The sequence below is a fragment of the Vigna unguiculata genome, chromosome 4, assembly GCF_037176805.1.
Source record: "Vigna unguiculata cultivar grain cowpea cultivar isolate G323 ecotype 2 chromosome 4, ASM3717680v1, whole genome shotgun sequence".
Lineage (NCBI taxonomy): Eukaryota > Viridiplantae > Streptophyta > Magnoliopsida > Fabales > Fabaceae > Vigna > Vigna unguiculata.
Genome location: NC_140795.1, coordinates 39,323,638 through 39,343,030, shown reverse-complemented (window position 1 = coordinate 39,343,030; position 19,393 = coordinate 39,323,638). Strand labels below are relative to the sequence as shown.

The 19,393-nt window shown below is 31.0% G+C and overlaps 1 protein-coding gene across 1 annotated transcript; it reads left to right on the top strand.

The window, feature by feature from the left end:
- Positions 1–12,470: 12,470 nt before the first annotated feature.
- Positions 12,471–19,192, top strand: LOC114182198 (polypyrimidine tract-binding protein homolog 3-like). Its single transcript, XM_028068997.2, has 15 exons — positions 12,471–12,609; positions 13,114–13,180; positions 14,280–14,351; positions 14,462–14,538; positions 15,199–15,277; positions 15,590–15,713; positions 16,115–16,179; positions 16,279–16,328; positions 16,485–16,526; positions 16,625–16,676; positions 16,784–16,829; positions 16,923–16,936; positions 17,545–17,652; positions 17,746–17,889; positions 18,342–19,192. The coding sequence occupies exons 2-15, from the start codon at positions 13,124–13,126 to the stop codon at positions 18,729–18,731; spliced, it is 1,320 nt and encodes a 439-aa protein (XP_027924798.1). The 5' UTR covers positions 12,471–12,609; positions 13,114–13,123; the 3' UTR covers positions 18,732–19,192.
- Positions 19,193–19,393: the final 201 nt, after the last annotated feature.

The following is a 19,393-nucleotide window of genomic DNA, read 5'->3' as shown; positions in this document are numbered from 1 at the left end:
TTTTATCAATTTTGTTCAATTGGATCCTTTTTTGCTAACACCGTTTAAATCATTAACGACCATGAACAGTGACAGTCACGTGTCACTTTGTGGTTTTTTTATTTATTTTTTTTGAATTTTTTGAATTTTTTTTAAATGTTTTTTAATTTTTTTTAAATGTCCACGTGTCATAGTGAAGCCATATTTTACATTCAACATACTCAAAGAGTATAAAAGAAGAAGAATAATAGTGAGTATTGAGAGTATAATCATGGAGCTAAAACAAGAAGAAACTTATATATGCTATATAGATTTTGGGGAAGATTGACCATTGTCACATACCTCTGGAACCACCATTAGGGTTGCCCCTGTCGCCACTAGAAAAAAAATTGCAGGGAGGAGAGAGTTGCAAGGAGGAGAATTAATTCTAACACAATTAGAGTCACTTTGTTGCCATGCCTTTTTTACATTACTTTTATGAAGTGTAAGGACAAAATTGGCTCACGCTTTGAAGTAGGGACAAAATAAAATTTAGTAAATAGTTTGGGAATGGAAAACATATTTAACCTATGAATAAAGTGATCAATAAATATGAGAAAGTATTTTACTTTAAGTTTGACTCTTAACACCATTTTCTCATGTACTTTACTTATTTTTAACAATAATAGTATTTATTTTCCAAAGGTTTATCTAAGGTTCAAAATGTTTTCAATTGCATATATTTTGAATTTAATTATTGTTAGTTCATTTATATTTTACCATTTTTGTGTCTATTATGACTCTATCTCAAACTAAGAGACATCATCAATAAATCTATGTTGAAATGAAAAAAAAAAATATTTGTGGATAAAATCAATGACGAATACTAAATGGATATCATCAAATGAATATTTATGGATAAAGGATATTGATATTTAATGACCCAATTGGTGATAGGGTAGATATGAGTATCATGGTATCTAACCTCTGAATACTCACTACTCGCTAATAATTATTAAAAATTTAAAATATTAAATAAAATTATTCACGAGCAAAGATATTAATCATAGAATAATAATTTAAAATTTGACCATACATTTCTATTTTTGATTTAGACCCATGAAATTGAAATTATTTTTTGTAAAACATTATTTTTTTTAAAATTGATATGTTGGTTCAAGGTATTATTGATGTGGATATTTAATGTTGGTCCAAGGATATTAAATGGATATCTTTAATGAATATTTATGGGTAAATGATATGGATATTTAACTACCCACCTGGTGATGAGGAAATATGAGTATCATGGTCAGGCTTGAGCAAAAAATGCGTACCCGACGACACCCGTCCAATCCTCATAAAAAACTAAAGCATGGATCGGTTATGCATGATTCGGGTAAAGGTGGGTAAAATAAAACGGGTTTAATGGATTGAATTGGTCATGTACGGGTGTGAAACAAAAAATTGCAAATACCCGACCCGGCTCGTAGGTATTATTAAATTAGAGTTAAATATGTTTTTGGTCCCTCAAGTTTTAGTGAATTTTGGAATTAGTTCCTTTTCGAAACTTTATACTAATTTAGTCCTTCATTTTTAGAAATACGTGTTTTGATAGGTTTATTTGACATTTTATACGTATTTTATGATAATATTTGAGTTAACATTGAAGCGAAAATGTTTCAAACGATGTAAACAATTCATATACTACCATGAAATGTGTTTGAAACGTCAGATAAACTTAACACAATTTTGTTAAAATGACTAAATTCACACATTTTTAAAGATGAAGGACTAAGTTGGTCAAAAGTTTTAAAGAGGGACTAATTTCAAATTTCACTGAAACTTGAGGGACCAAAAACATATTTAACCCATTAAATTATTATAAAAATTTAGGAATGGATTTTAAGGGTGAAAGAAACATTCGAAAACCCTAACTGTCTCCAAATCATTTTTTGTTCTCCTTGGTCTTCTGATACAGTCTCGCCTCTTCTTTTGTTATCTGCACGAAGAAGTAGCTACAAGTCTCCAATACCGCATCAAGCTCAACCGTGTCGGATTCGTTGGGGATGCAAAACGAGAACTAATGCGAATCTGGGTCACTAAGGAGGGAGTTGCATAAGTAGGTCCATAATAAGCAAGCTTAGATTTTTCCCAAAAGGTTCTTCTTTTTCCCTTTTTCTCGTTCTAGATTGCTTCCTCTTATTTATTGATGAGCTAATTTGCAAGCATTTGGTGATAGAGACAGTGGATGGTAATTTTTAGGGTTTATATGTTTTGGATGGTTATTTGTCTTTTAGTTTTGAATTTTAGACACATTTGTGTTGCATTTTGTGAACTTTGGATTGTGTTTTGGTGCTTGTAAATTATCTTTCCTTCCAATTACAGAGTTATGGCAATCCTAGGCTAGTAGTTACACATGGGAAATTTGGATCCACTAGATTATAAGATTCATTGCAAAAGAGAAAGGTGAGAGTGATAATTGTTGTTTATTTTTTAGTTGATTACCATTACTTTACCCTTTATCTGGAAAAGTTGAATTCATAATGTGCTACGATTTAAATTGACAATCGAATATTTGGTCATTCTCTTTAGTCTTCATCTATTGAAAGAGTTATTGATAATAATTATTGAATGATTGGAAGCTTACTTACGTGTATGTCAAAGAAACATGCAAATGAAATTTTATGGTAATATGTTTTATGGTTTTTATCATATGTTAAGAAAATAGTGACCTTTATGGGATATACTTAAGAAAGTAGGGATATCACTAAATTAAAGTAGTTTTTTTTTTCACGTTAGTAATTAATAATTTTAAAAAATTGGGCTAAATATATATAACTTAGATGTTATAAGATAGAAGTGAATTTATGACATTGATGTAATAAGTTGAAATGAAAATTATGATAAAGGATTGAAATTACAGTGAGATATTGTGATGAGGAGTATAATGAGGTGGCTCACTCAATTCTATGTTTCTTTTATTGTGGTTTTAGTTTTCTTTTTTGTGTTTGGTTGAGTTCATCACTCAATTAACTAATAATAAGTGTCATTTTTAGCAAAGTCACTACTGAATAACGTGACAGTGTACTTAGTTTATATAAATGTTAGTTTGTTGGATAACACATTTTTCTTATACAAACAATGCATAATTAGTAAACATGTACTTTCTTTGGATTGTTAATGAAATAAGGATTAATATTTAGTATTAATATTTTAATAATACATATATGATTGGTAGTTATTGAGTATGACTTCTTCATTACAGTTGTAATGGAGACACATAATCAAGAATTGCCTCCATGTTCACATCAAGCTAATCAACCTAACCCTACAACTAAACCTGAACATGAAGGGTGAGGGTTTTAAGAACTTGTGCAGACAATTACAACCTTTGTTTGTTGCCTCATCAAGGTTCACAATTGCTAAAGATTGTTTTAAGTTGTACATAGATGAAAAAATTAGATTAAAGGCCTTCATTAAGTCAAATTGTGTTAGAGTATCACTAACTACTAATTGTTGGACATCAATTCAGAACTTAAACTACCTAACACTGACTGCACATTTCATAGACAATGATTAGAGGTATTAAAAGAGGATAATCAGTTTTTCAGTCACACTTAATCATAAAGGGTAAACAATAGAAAGGAAAGTTGAAGAAGTTTTAAGGGAATGGGGACTTAGGAATGTCTCCATACTCACAATTGATAATGCATCATCTAATGATGTGGCTGTTACATATTTAAAAAAAATGAAGAATATTGGTGGGTTGGTCATGGATAGACAATTTTTCCATATGCAATGTTGTACTCATATACTAAACTTAGTTGTGAGTGATGGCTTAAAAGAGTTGCACAATTCAATCACAAGTATTAGGAATGTTGTCAGATTTGTGAGATCTTCACCACAAAGATTGGCTAAGTTTAGAAAGTGCATAAAGTTTTCAAAAATTGAATGCAAAAGACTATTGTGTCTTGATGATCCCACAAGGTGCAATTCAACATATGTGATGTTAGATACAACCACAAAATTTCAAGTTGCATTTGAAAAACTTGACAATGAAGACTCTAGCTATATGAGTTTTCTTGGTGATGAAGGTGTAAGTTTTGAAATGGTTGAAATGCTAAGAAGGGGGGTTGAATTGACTAGTTAAAAATTAGGATGTCTTTTGAGGGTTTAAAAATTGTTTTAAATTGAATCAATTCGATTACCAAGTTTGGATGCAAACACCTCTGGACAGTACACTTTCAACCGATCAAAAACAAAGTTAGTCCATTGATTTTACTAAACAGATGTTGTACTAGTATAATCAATCGATTGAATCAGAAAAACAATTGACTAAAATACTGGGAAAAATACAGAAATACAGATTTGTGATTTAAAGCACGAACAATGTAAAAGATCAGTCAAGACAGGTTTCAATGAGTTATACAAACATGTTCAATGTTGTAGATGCCACCAAAACACACAGGAATATGAAAAAGATGGTTTAAATCCAAATTCTTTAACCTTTAAATGAATATGCAAGAGAGAAGGGTTAGAGACTTGATTGATGCAATGATTTTTATACTGGTTCACTCAAACATGAGCTACATCTAGTTTGTCAAGACAACTTAAGTCTGACTTTGCACTATTTCAAAAGATTTACAAAGTTTACACCCTTACACCTTCAAAATATGCAAAAACACACACAAAAGACTCTTGAATCACATAAGAATCACACCAGCACAACAAGACACCTCTGGCAGACCTAGAAAACCACCAGGCACACACACAAAGCTTGAGAAAGATCAAACCTCAGTGGTAGCACAACCTTGCCTACCATAAACACCTTCTACAAGCTTCAAAACTAAGCAAAATGCTCCAAGAATTTATCCAAGATCAACCTTCACCAGTTGCAATCTGTCAGGAAAGAGAGAGAATTCCCAGATTTCCAGAACAACTTTGTGCTAAAAATGATCTTCTTACCTATTTTTCGAAAAATACAACTCTTATAGTCAAACTGTTACGAAATTCAACAGGTTGATTTTCAAATCAATCGGTTGATTTCACTTAACTTAAGTGAAATCAGTCGATTAAAAAATAAATCAACTGATTGAATAAGTTACAGTTTAAGACTACCATAGTTAACATTTTAATATGTTAAAAATTCATTCAACATATTAAAAGTCAATTTTAACCTATTGAAAAATATTTCAACAAATTAAAAGACACACTAAAGACCTTATACATATAATAAATGCTAGATGGTCTACAAAGAGAATTACAAACTTCAAGCTTGTTTTTCTAATGATTGATCCATATGGAGGACACTCGTTCAAGGCTTATTCAACATGAGCAACATCAAATATGCATAACTTGATCAATGTAGGCATGATTCAAAGCAATGGCTTCATGTTACTTCAACAAAACTTCATCAAATCTTCAAGTAACACATCATCCAGGCTTCGCATGTCAATAGAAAGTCCCCCTAATGCTATTGATTGGGAACATGTCCAAACTTTTCTTAAGTTTCTGAAAATTTTCTATGAGGCCACCAAATATTTTTCTACATCTTTGCATGTGAGTATTGATAATGTTAATTTTTACCATTATCCAAGCTATATTTCATTAGCAAAATCATCTCTTCCAAAGCTTTTAACCTACTTAATCCTCAATTTTACCTTACTTTTGTAAATAAATACATTGTGGGTTACATTGATCTAAATATATCACTAATCCCCATTTTTGTGTCCTTTTTGTAGATGGGAAGCTTTGTTCCTAAAATCCAGACTAATGAGTGACCCGGAATAGCAAAGAGAGAAGAAAAATGTCAGCAGGAAGCGCCTGGCGACGCGAAGCCAGCGCCAGGCGGAACAGACCGCCAGCCATGCGCCAGCCAAGCGCCAGACAGGCGCTACTGTTAGTCACCGCCTGGCGGCACTTAGTCACCGCCAGGCGGTAGCGGGAAGATTTGCCCCCTGTTTGGTGGCTTGCGCCTGGCGGTGAGACCCTTCCGCCAGGCGCCCTTTTTCGCTGATGTGTCAAGTGACCCCTTTTTCTTCTGTTTTCGCGGAGGGAACCACATCTTTTGGCATTTTGGAGGCACGAAGAACACATTTGGAGAGCTTGGAGGAGCGCTAGGGCTCGTGGGAACAGCTCCATCTTCCTCCTTGTATCTCTTTCTCTTCCATCTCTTCCATTTTTAAGCTTGAGCTCTCCATGGCAATGGAGAGCTAAACCCATTTTTTGTTGGGGTTAGATGTAGCCACGAAACTCTTGTGTAAATGCAAATGTTTTGATTATATATATGACTCTTTCATTAATTGCTAGTCTTCTTATTTCTTCACTTAAAGCTTGCATTGATTTAGCCATCTCTTGCATGATTTTTGGTTCATTGGGTGTGGAAATATCTTTTGAAACCTAGATTTGAAATAAGAAAACTCAATGGAGCTTGTACCTAGGAATGGGGCTTGACCCATGGGTTGCATTAAAACCTTTGTGCATAAAGCAAATTTGCTTATTAAGAGTTCAAGGAATTGACTTTTAATAAGGAAATTTAGGCTCAATCTATTAAGGAATTAGAGTTTGAGTAATTTTGTGGGTTGGCATTAGCATATTAATGAAGAGGATGTTAAATTGTAGTTGCATGAGAGCATAGTTGGTGAATTCTAACCCCGGCAATATCAAGTCATATCATTTCTAATCTTTTCCACTCACTAAGTGCCTTTAACTTCCAAAGTTCAATTTTAATTATTTATGCACAGTTTAATTTCATACATTAAAACTCAAAATATGGATTTATTCGTTAGTTTAAATTAGTCACTAATTACGCAATTAATTAGTATACACGAGTCTCTTGGGAAACGATATCCCGGTCTTACCGGTTACTACTTGCACGACTTGGTACACTTGCCAAAGTTTTAACAAGTATACACGTTGCATTTTACCAAATGGCTACTATTCATTTTGCACTTGACAAGACAACCATGAATCTTAATAATATATTAGCACCTATTGGTTGTGATATGAAGTTGAAGTATCATAAGTATTAGGGTAATTTTGATAACATCAATCACTTGCTATATTTTGGTGTCATTTTTAATCCTCTTTACAAGTTTGAGTATGTGATTTGGAATTTTCAAGAAATGTATAAACATGATATGAACAAAATTGAAGAGCTAATTAACTATGTAAAAGACAATTTTTAAAAAAATGTATCATTGGTACAAAACAGTTCATGATGAAAAAATAGACATGAGCAACCATCTGAACATTAATCTGATGCATCAACCATTGGAAAAATTCTAGAATATTTGACAAGGGCTAATGCTTTTAAGAAGCACTTGAGAGAAAAATACACCGTATATAGAAAAAATGAGTTAGAGAGGCATTTAAATGAATTTGTTGTTAATGGTGATGACAAACTTAACATTTTAGATTGGTGGAAAATAAATTCTTCATGGTTTCCCATTCTATCAAGAATGGTTAGAGATGTGTTGGCCACCCCTATTTCCACAATTGCTTATGAGAGTGCATTTAATACAGAAGGAAGGGTTTTAGATGCTTTTAAAATCTGTTTAAATCCATCCATGGTTGAGGCACTTATTTGTGCTCAAAATTGGTTGAAGACCACCATGACTAAACTTGATGGTATTAATGTCAATGAAGAGTTTGAGCTTTCTGAGAAGATTTTCACAGGTACGAGATTTGTTTATTTTCCAGCTCAACATTATTGCATAATTATGTTGTTTTGTACATTGATAATAGTTTGTTTAAATTAGTTTAGAATTTAATAGCCACACAATGGGAGGACCTCAAGTAACATCCGAATGAGTTGGGTCTGGAATCGAAGTTGGTGCATCATGTCACAACAACCACAACTGTGAATCTTAATCCATCTAAGATATTTGTCTTCCTTTTATTATTATTATTATTATTATTAAATTTACTTATTTTGCTTGATATGTAACTACTTTTCTTTTATGCAGTTGTGGTCTTTTTTGAAGGCATTTGTTAGAAACAAATGCAAAGAATGAATTTGAATTGTATTTTTGGAAGATATTTCCATTACATATTTTTGAAGAGATACTATTATTATCATGAATGGTTATTGTCACTAATTGTATAGTTTATCACCATTGTAAAATAAACACATAAATGACAACTATTATTTTTTGACTTATTGATTCTCATTAATTGATGTAACATTTTATTTTGGGTTGTCTAGATGATACACATGAATGAATCAATGTTCTTGGTTGTTTTGGGTTGTTCTGGTCAGTTTTAAAATTGATGTTAAAATTTGCCCATTGATCAATGTAGTTTGTTGTATTTACTCCTTTTTTAATTTGATCTATCTTTAACCTATTTCCAGTATTTAGATGATTAAAGTAGAATCTCCACGTAATTGTCTAAATGATGCACATGAATAAACTTCTTTTTATGAAATAGGTACCCACTCATATGTGTTGCAAGATGTGCAATTGAAGTAGGAATTGGATGTGGTGGTTTTGGTTTTGGTGAGTTTTAAATTTGATGTTAAGAATTTGTTCATTGATCAATGTACTTTGTTGAATTCACTCCTTTTTTAAATTGGTCTTTCTATAACCTATTTCTAGTACTTAGATGATTAAAGTAGAAGCTCCATATAATTGTATAGATGACTCATGTGAATGACCTTTTTTTTATGAGATAATTATCCACTCATCTATGTTGCAAGGACATGTAATTGAAGTAGGAGATGGCTGTGATGTTTTTGGTTTTGGTGAGTTTTAAAATTGATGTTAAAAATATGTTCATTGATCAATGTACTTTGCTATATTCACTCCTTTTTGAAACTGGTCTATCTTTACCCATTTCAGTACTTATGTTAGGGGTGAATTATAGATAATTTTCATCTCAATTGTTTGATTTGTGATTATTTAAGGGCAACAATATTTGTAGTAATGTAACATCATGGTTGTAAAGAGGAAATTGGTAGACACAAGTACTTCCATCATTGAAGAAGCAAAACCACTTCTCAAATAGGTGTGGTGCTTTTGAATGGATTGTTGGATAAATTCTAAGTTTCAATATTTCTTTTGTAAATATAAATATTATTTTGTGGTTGTTTTGATAAATTGTTGTATTTTCTTCCTATACAGAACTTTTCAAGATGATTTAAGTAGAAAATGAAATTGATGTTGATATAGGAATACCTGCTGTGATGTTTCCCCAAGATCTTGGATTGACTTTGGAAAGGCGTATTAAAAATATCTCCAATCGTATTATTAACTTTTTGTCATCAAAGTTGTTTCTTATTATATAACTAGCTACAACTTTTCTTTGCTGAAGTGTTTTTGTGGTATGTTGTTGTTGGTACCATTTTATGTGTTTCATATTAGACCCACCAGGTGTTCTTTCATTTGACTGGAACTTTCAGTAAAAGTTTGGTGATTTTTGCGTCAACTATCCTTGGATTCTTGCTTTAGTGGTATGGGGCTTTAGCACTTGGGTACATAACATTTATAGTTGAATAATTTTGTTTAGAAACATGTCTCAATTTCTTGTAGAGTACATAGATAGATACTTTGTTTTGAATTTTAAAGCAAATTTAATATATTCATTCACCTCTTTACTTTGAGTGTTATGTTTTGGATGATATTTGTCTAGTGTGTATTTTATTTAGACATTTTGGATACTGTTGAACATTTGTTATTTGTGAGTTTGATTCATCTTTGACATTGAAAAAAATGCTGAAAGCAAGACAAAGATGGGGATATGGTTGTATGAAAAGAAGTGGAAGTCACAAAGGCACTTGCTCCTGCTCAAAAACTCATTAATTCCTTATCTTGGTTATTTGTGATGGCTTGTTGCTGCTACTGTTGTCCATTCAAAAACTATTTAAATTTTTGTTTTAAAATTTTGTAATGGTTGATATACTTATATGAAATTATTAATTTTACAAATTCAGTCATTAAATATTTTTATTTCCAATTGATAATTTTTTTCTTAATTCATCTAAACAAGTTAAATCCGAATAACCTGCCCATATTTAACTGTATTTGGGCCTATTCATATCCGGCTAACCTGACAAATAAAAAGGTTGGATTGAATTTTAAAATATTGAATTTGTGGGATTGGTCAGGTTGGACCCGAACTTGATCCAACCCGACCAACGCTCAGGTCTAATCATGGTATTTAACATGAGAATACTCATTACTCCCTAATAATTATTAAAAATTTAAAATATCAAAATAAAATTATTGGTGAAAAAGCTATTAATCATAGAATAATAATTTAAAATTTGACTATATATTTCTATTTCTTATTTAGACCCATGAAATTGAAGTTATTTTGTAAAATATTATTTTTTAAAAAGATTGAATTATTATAATATTATATTTTATTAATAATTGAATACAAGAATTATATTAAATTTATAGTAATTTTAATAATTTATAATTGAATTTCATAAATAATTAATTAAAATGTCAATTTTAATAAAAATATTAGTATACATCTATATAAAAATTTAATTTAGTCTTTTGTGGGAAGAGACAAAAATGTTTCATTTTAATAAAAATTGGGACCAAATTGAACAAAAATAAGAAATAAAGGAATTGAATTGAACAAAAGGAAATAACACAATCTCGAATTGACACGTGACAGTGATATTAAACTTGAAAATTGGAAATATAAAAAAAAAATCACGAATCGACACATGACATGCATTATCCATCAATGTTAACTATTTAAACATCATTAGCAAAAAAGATCATATTGACTAAAATCGACAAAAATTAGTACCTAATTAAACACTGAAATTCGACAAAAATTAATACCTAATTAAACACTGAAATTAAACAAGGACCATATTAAACAAATGTGTCAAAAATAGATATCAAAAGAGTATTTTGACCATAACTTTAAATTGATATTGATTAAAGTTCTTAAGAAAATATAAAAAATATATTATATTGTTTTTTTTTTCGTTAAAAATGGTTTAAGAATATGTTGTCATCACTTAAAAATATTTGCTTGCTGTATTAATAAAATTGCTCATTTTAACGTGAACACAGAAAAATTAGAGTAAATAATTATTCCATTTTAGCAATTTGAAAATATATTTGTACGAACATCTTTTTTGACAACATTAGTTCAAATCTCGCAAGAAAAATCTAAAACCAATTGTTGTGAATACTTACCGTTCATATTTAATACATTTATGTTAATTTATATTTTTTTAAGAATATTATATATTTTTTAATATACATGATATTATATCAATAGATAATAATATTATAATATTATTAATTTAATGTACAAAATGAAATGAAAAAATAAAAAAATAAAAAAATAATTATTGATGGACAGGAAAAGAAATGAGAGAAATGGACAATTTTAGAAAAAAATATGTAAAACTAATTGTTATTTTTAAAAATTTATCAAATAATTATATTATAAAAAGTAAAATTAAAATTATCAATCGTAAAAAAAAAAGAAGAGAAAATCCTCTGTAGAATTATAGATTATAAATTACAGATAATTTTAAAAAGAATAGTTAAATTCACATTTCCACATTTACAAGATAAACTTAGGCTAATAATTTTTTTATATGCTTTAAAGGAAAAGGGGACTTATAAAAATATATAAAAAACGTACGTTTCAAAAATTTAATGCGTTTAATTGATTATATTTTTAATGTATTTTATTACAATAATATATAAAATATAGTTATAGAAAAAGAAGTATGAACTTATGTTATTAATCATATTTGAGTCTAAAAACAGTAAAACATCATATATTTCGGTTGAAAATTCACAACTTTTTTTAATTTTTTTTATGAAGAAGGTTTGTATTATAAATTTTTAAAAGTTAATAAGTAAAAATGTGGTTACGTCTATTTAATTTTAAGAACTATATTATTTGTTAATTTATAATTTTATGAATTACTCATCATTTTATTTATATTTAGAGATCAATTTAATAGTCGATTTCAAATTTAGGTGCTAAAATAATAATTTTAAGAATTATTAATCATTTTATTTTTTTTAAAGATCAATTTAATAGTTAATTTTAACTTTAGATACTAAAATAATTAGTAGTATTTAATTTTATAAATTATTTATGTTTCTGAAGATTAATTGAACAAACTGTTATAATTTTAAGAAATAAATATATAATTCATTCAATAAATTTATGTCTGATGGCTTATTTTAGAGACTATATTTTTATCTTACGTTACGATTTAAAAAATATTAATCACTAATATACACTTTATGAACTATTTTTATTATTTTTTTAATTTTAAATTACAATTTGAGTGATAATTGCAATTTTAGGAAATTAATCGAAAATTTACTTTATAAATGTTTGATGTTTGTCGAATGCAACCCACATAAGATTGTTTTCTGGTAGGTTTTTTTTTTCTTGTTTACATTCTTATGAATATTAATATTCACATAATAAACTATTGTTATAAATAATTTTGTACTAAAGTTAAATTTATAGAAAACAATTCAAAAATTAGATTAAAAATATGTAACATTGTTGGATCATTGAGTTCCTATGTTTTGGGCTTAAAAATGATTACATACGTAGGGCAAGAAATTCACGACACCGTTTGCACCTTCTGTAATCAACTTTCTTCTCTCTCTTCTCTTTCCTTCTTCTCTCACTCACTCTCTCGAGGCAAGTTCTTTCTCTCTCTCTCTCTCTCTCTCTCTCTCTCTGCTTCTGAGTGTTAGCTTTCCATTTTGTACGATTTGCAGCCCGTGCCATCGTGACGCGATTTTGAGAAACTTTTTTGTGCTCCTTTATGTGATTCGAAGATACCCTTTTGCCGCGTGGCATTTTATTTTGTATATTACTTTTTGTTCTACTCACTCCCAGATTCACCTCTTCAATTGGGTAACTGAGTTTTTCACGAGTTCGATCGAGTAGGAGATAAAGTTTGGATTTTTACGCGATTCGCACTTGGTTTCAGAAAACCCCAATTTTTTTTTTCCGCCTGAATCTTGATTTGCTGTGAATTTGGTTTTTCATAGCAAATGAATCTCGAGCTTCTTAGTGGGAACGTTTTGTTGCATGTTCAAATTGGAATGCAAACAGAAGAGAAGATGCAGATATATTGGTTGTATGTTTCTTTTTTATTTTAATTTTTATTTCCTTTTTTGTTATTTGTGTTTTGCTTAGGTAATTTGCAATGGCTGAACCTTCCAAGGTCATTCACGTTCGAAATGTGGGACATGAGATATCTGAAGTAAATTATTTCTCCTCATTCTTACTCTTTCTTGTGTCTGTGTTCTGTTGTTACTTGTTTTTGTTATATGATCATGTCATTGCTTTAACATTGCATAGTTGCATGAGCTTCGGCGCTGTCATGGCCAGAATAGTAACTTCTGTAATATTGACTCGTCCGGGAAAGAAAGTGACAATAGCCGTTTTTGTAATTAGTTCTACAATTTCCGTTTCAGTTATTGATTATAACAGGTTTTGTTTGCCATACTTTGGATCTCTTTAGTGGTAAAACAACCGTTCCTTGCTAACTGAACCTGCTAACTTAGGTAGTGGGTATATCAAACGATGTTGGACAGTATTAACTAAAAAGTACTTGTATTCAACATTAGTAGCTATATTTATAAAAGGAAGCTGCAAGATCATGTCAGTAACGAAACTTCTGGTAATAACATGTAGTTAACTGTAAATCTTTGCATAGTTCGTTTCAGAAACAGTTATACATTATTTGTTGTGTTGCCACGGCACTCTATATTTCTTCTAGTTTAGTATTATCTGAATATTACAGACACCTAGACACACCTATCAGTAGGGAAATGTAAAATGAAATGAACATTGATTTCAGAATTTGCGTTAATAATTTCTGATATGAAGTGACTTTTTGCGATCGTAATCTAAATTACTATTACTGATCTGTTGAGTACTACAATCCAAATTAAACAGTAAAACCTTTTGAGAGGGCTTTGGATATCAGGTCACGAAAAAAGGGAAAAAAGTTGATTTTGGAATACTTTTTAAATGAAAGAGGGATTTACAAAAATCCACACCACAGCAAACAGAAGTCTAGATGCCAGCCTGTGGTAGAATACAAGGATGTTTGGTTACTGTGCATTACTGACAACCGGAAAGTGTATAATAACATTTTCTAAAATTGCTTATTGAGTTATAGTCACCGTATTCCATGAGTCATAAAGTAATTGCCGCCAACAACCAATACTTTTTTCTTTTTTTTTATGTTTACTATTTTATTTATCAAAGATGATTTGAATGAACAATTCTTTCCCATTTTCTGCCGAGTTTAAATTTATCAAGTGATTTATAAGTCATAACTCATGTGGTTGCAGAATGATTTGCTTCAGCTATTTCAGCCTTTTGGAGTTATAACAAAGCTTGTTATGTTGCGTGCAAAAAATCAGGTTGGTATTCTTATTTCCAAATAATTTTTTCTGTTTTCCTTAGATTCTGGGAAATCTAGGCTGTTTTGTTTCATCATTTTTTTTATTTGTATAATCTATTGCTCTTATAGGCACTTCTTCAAATGCAAGATATTCCTTCTGCAGTTAATGCTTTACAGTTTTATTCAAATGTTCAGCCAAGCATAAGGTACAAATAGATTATCTTTTCACTTTTGAATTTGTTGTGGTTGACTTGAATACAACTACCTCTTGTCCTATTTATAAGAATAAGAACCCACTTTCAACTTTATTAATTGGTAACTGTCTTTTATATCCTTAATTCATGTATGAAGTCTATTAATGAGACATTGACTCATTTCCCAACAAAGTAGATGCATTCATTGACCTATTAGCAATACAAATCAGCCACTGGTTAAAACAATTATCCCTTGAGTTATGAGTAATATAATTAAATATAACCATTAACCTTTACTGAAGCCATTTACGGGGTGGTGGGTATTCAACTTTTTTGTTGGTCTTGATGGATTACGTATTTTGTTCTTATATATTGGCCTATTAGCAATACAAGTCAGCCACTGGTTAAAACAATTATCCCTTGAGTTATGAGTAATATAATTAAATATAACCATTAACCTTTACTGAAGCCATTTACGGGGGTGGTGGGTATTCAATTTTTTTTGTTGGTCTTGATGGATTACGTATTTTGTTGTTATATATTGGAACAAAGGTAGTATTTTGATAACTTGATATTGGATGTCTTGTTAAGAGATTTACAAAGCATTATTAGTTTCGATTGCTTCTAAGAAATTATTATTCTTTTCATAGTTATCTTATTGTTTTATTGTAGGGGGAGAAATGTTTATGTCCAGTTTTCCTCACATCAAGAACTAACTACAATGGATCAAAATCAAGCACGAGAGGATGAGGTTGGTTTTTTGTGTTTTTTTTTTCTTTAAATGGAAAATATATGCCTCAACTGGTTTTTTGTGGCAAAAACTTAATATTTACCAACCCTTTTTCATTTACCATTTGTATTCTTTATATTTATGCGATGTTCTGTCCCCATAATATACATGTATATTGTTCTCAGACTTTGTATTGCAATAAGTATAGTGTTGATTTCTTTTGTTCTGTAGTTTTCTTTCTCTTTATCACGAACTTCTCTATTTATTCTCCTTTCTCTCTCTCTCTTCTCTTTCTCTATGCTGTCTGCTGTCGGCAACTCTCTGGATGCACAGCCAAATCGAATTCTCTTAGTTACAGTTCATCACATGCTGTATCCTATAACAGCGGATGTGCTACATCAAGTGTTTTCTCCCCATGGATTTGTGGAAAAGATTGTAACCTTTCAGAAGTCAGCTGGTCAGATTCTCTCAGATTTCTTCCTCTCTCTTTCTTTTCCTTTTAAGATTTTCTTTTTGTCTTGGGGGGCCTAAATGGATTGAATTGAATAGAGGATATTTGGTTCATGTAATAATTTCTTTTGCATTATGTAAATATATGTTTGGTAGATAAATAGGACAATGAGTTCGTTGATATGAATGAAATTAAGTTTTTCGTTTTTCAATGTGTCAGTGTCATTTCTTTTTTTGCTTTTCACACAGTATACATATACCCTGTTATAAGATATGGCTATTGAGGAACAAGGACCATCACTGCATTTTTTTTAAGGAAGAAGATTGTCTTCCTATCATATTTAATTGGTTGATGTTCTGTGCATGTGTTTTATTACTGGTTTCATCTCGTGTTTAAAAACTGTGTAGGCTTTCAGGCTCTCATCCAGTATCAATCCCGTCAAAGTGCTGTTGCTGCCAGAAGTACACTACAGGTTGTTTTGCATTTACATGGAGTTTGTGGCATTACTTGGCTTGTTAATTTCTGGCGATATATTTTTATATTTGATGATTGTACTTCTGACAATTTATAGGGACGCAATATCTATGATGGTTGTTGTCAGTTGGACATTCAATACTCAAAGTAAGTTAAATTAATCTCAGCAATTTCATCCCATTGTCATTTTTGGGTTTAGTGACTTGTGTTATTCTTCTATGCTGCGGATTAATCTTGCATCCCCCATCTTTCTGCCTTGCCTTTATTTATTTATGGTTGGATAATAATTCATGTTCATTGCAGCCTTGATGAACTACAAGTGAACTACAATAATGATCGTTCAAGGTGTGATTCAATTGGTTCTTTATTTGTAGTCCTTTTAAACATTGTCTCTTTTATAACATTGTAATTATTATAATGAGTTTATCCCTCATGCTCCACAGGGACTTCACGAACCCAAATCTGCCTACTGAACAGAAAGGTCGATCTTCACAAGTATGTTGTTTGTCACTTGTTTATTTCTGAATCAAATCTTGTTGATCTTTGTCAAATCCTTAACTAATCTGTTTCTTTCACTTCATCTTTCATATTCTATGAGATAGCCTGGATATGGTGATGCAGGAGGCATGTATTCTGGAGCAAGGACAGGTGCTAAATATTTTAAGTTGCTTTGGTTGGTTTGCTTTGTTTGTTATTGTTTTATTTCTTTGTATAACTAATATTTTTGTTTTCTTTTTGCAGCTGGATTCTCACAGGTGGATATTTTTCAAGTCAAGTTGATGTCTCTTTTGCGATTAGTGATTTGCAGTGGAATATACGATGAAGTTATCAACTTATCATCAATTTACATCTTGTGAAAAGTAGCATTATAAATGTCTAGCGGATTAGTGGTTGATCTCTTTTTACTATATAGATATTTTAAAATCTAAAAATGTGGTAAATACTTGGTTTCATAACTGCACCCTACAAAAGGTGAGAATTTGAGTTTACTGATCTTTAGCAAAGTAATTTCCCATGGGGCTTCATATTTTATTTAATTTTTTTCGAAAGTTTCACTGAAAATGTTTGTTGGCCTTTCTGCTATGTGATCAGCTTGGTATTTTCGTCCTTTTTTGTGATAAATGACAGTCATTATATTATGAACCTGTTGTTATGGGTTTTTTCTTTATTAGTTGAGCGTTGATATGCATCACTTGAATGAATTTTTCTTCCCATATATTTTTAAAGCATGTTTGGCTTAGCTTAATTGTTTGGAAAAAAAATTAATTGTTATTTTAAGCTCGGTTGATTTTGATTCTAAGCCATTCTGGACATAAAATATGCCAACATCAATCAGGCGTGCTAACTTGTTTTTGAATTTTAGATGGCCAATGCTGCTGCAATTGCAGCTGCCTTTGGGGGAGGTTTGCCTCCTGGCATAACTGGAACAAATGAAAGGTGTACGATTCTTGTTGCGAATCTCAGTCCTGATGTAAGTACATTGCCTTGATCTCTCTTCCCTTTTTCCATAAAGTTCTCTACACTTTTTTAAATTATATTTGGCGTGTAATTTGTTTTTATTCAGAGAATAGACGAAGATAAACTATTCAATTTGTTCTCCATTTATGGGAACATTGTCAGAATTAAACTACTCCGAAATAAGCCTGACCATGCACTTATCCAGATGGGGGATGGTTTCCAGGCTGAATTAGCAGTACATTTTCTGAAGGTTTGTTTCTTGTCACCTTGCTGGTTATATATATCTTTAACTAGATCTTGTGATATCTTCACTAACATGAAATGTTATTATTGTGCCTGTAGATTCATTGTATTTGTTGTTCATGCAATAAGATATTATGCTTACTAGTCTTCTTCTTTGGAACTTACTCGGAAACAATTCAACCATATTCATATTTTATTGTTGAAACAACTTATACACAAGTGCTTATTCAGTAAGTGCTTAATTAAATTTTGATTAAAACTGGATTCCTAGCCAATTGAATCGAGATTTTATGCAGGTGCTAGTGCACGTTACATTGAATATAGATCCTCTAGTTGTCTACCAAATATTTGTGTTTATTTGATGTATTTATTCTCCATAGTTGCTGCCTGCAATTTAATCAGGCACTTTTCAACTCTAGCTTTGAGCTACTCACTAAAACCTTTGAATTTGGAAAACAGGGAGCCATGTTGTTTGGGAAGCGATTGGAAGTCAACTATTCAAAGTATGCAAACATATCCCAAGGTGCTGATACACACGAGTATGTCAATTCAAATCTCAATCGATTCAACCGAAATGCTGCAAAGAACTATCGGTATTGCTGCTCCCCGACAAAAATGATCCACTTGTCCACCCTCCCACAAGACATAACTGAAGATGAGATTGTAAGCCTTTTGGAGGAACATGGTAACATTGTCAACTGCAAAGTGTTTGAGATGAATGCTAAAAAACAGGCACTTGTTCAATTTGACACTGAGGAACAGGCTACTGAAGCCCTTGTGTGCAAACATGCAAGTCCACTTTCTGGATCGGTTGTCCGTATCTCCTTTTCCCAGTTGCAGAATATCTGAGCATAAGAACTGAAGGAAAATTGATTTATAGTTGCTACTTGCTAAGCATATTAGGTTCTGAATTTGGGAAGGATAATTTTTATGCTGATTATGTCACCCTCATTGTCATTGTAATGGTCTCTTTGCTTGCTAATTTACTGATAAAACTTGCACTACTTTTTCACTTCGAATCATTTCTCTTCTCATTTGCCTCTACTAGATTTTTAGGTTGCTAACATAAAGTAGTGGGGCAAGCTTTATTATTGCAGATGGATGTAGCCTTTGAAGAATAGAAAAGAAAGAGAGAGAGAAGTTAAGTTACTACTTCTTCAGAGTTGAGGGATTCTCTTATGGTTGTTCTTATCATGATTGTTGTATATGTTCTGTAATTCAGGCTAAGTAGGCCTTTCTGTTGTATTCTCAAAATCCATTTCAATTTTCTTGTCCAGCTAAGTGGAAACTACATTTTTGTTTCTGGTTTATTTATTCCTATCTGCACTTTGTATCTCTCTTTCATGTCCTACCCTTTTCTTCCCTTTCCTTCTTCCTTGCATGTTCAAGGATTGAGAACATTTTCATTATTTCCCTTCCTTTAGATTCTCATATAATCTTTCTTATCCCTTTCCAACTCAACCTTCAATGAAGGAATGTAAAATTCTCATTAAGTAAATAAAAGGACCTCT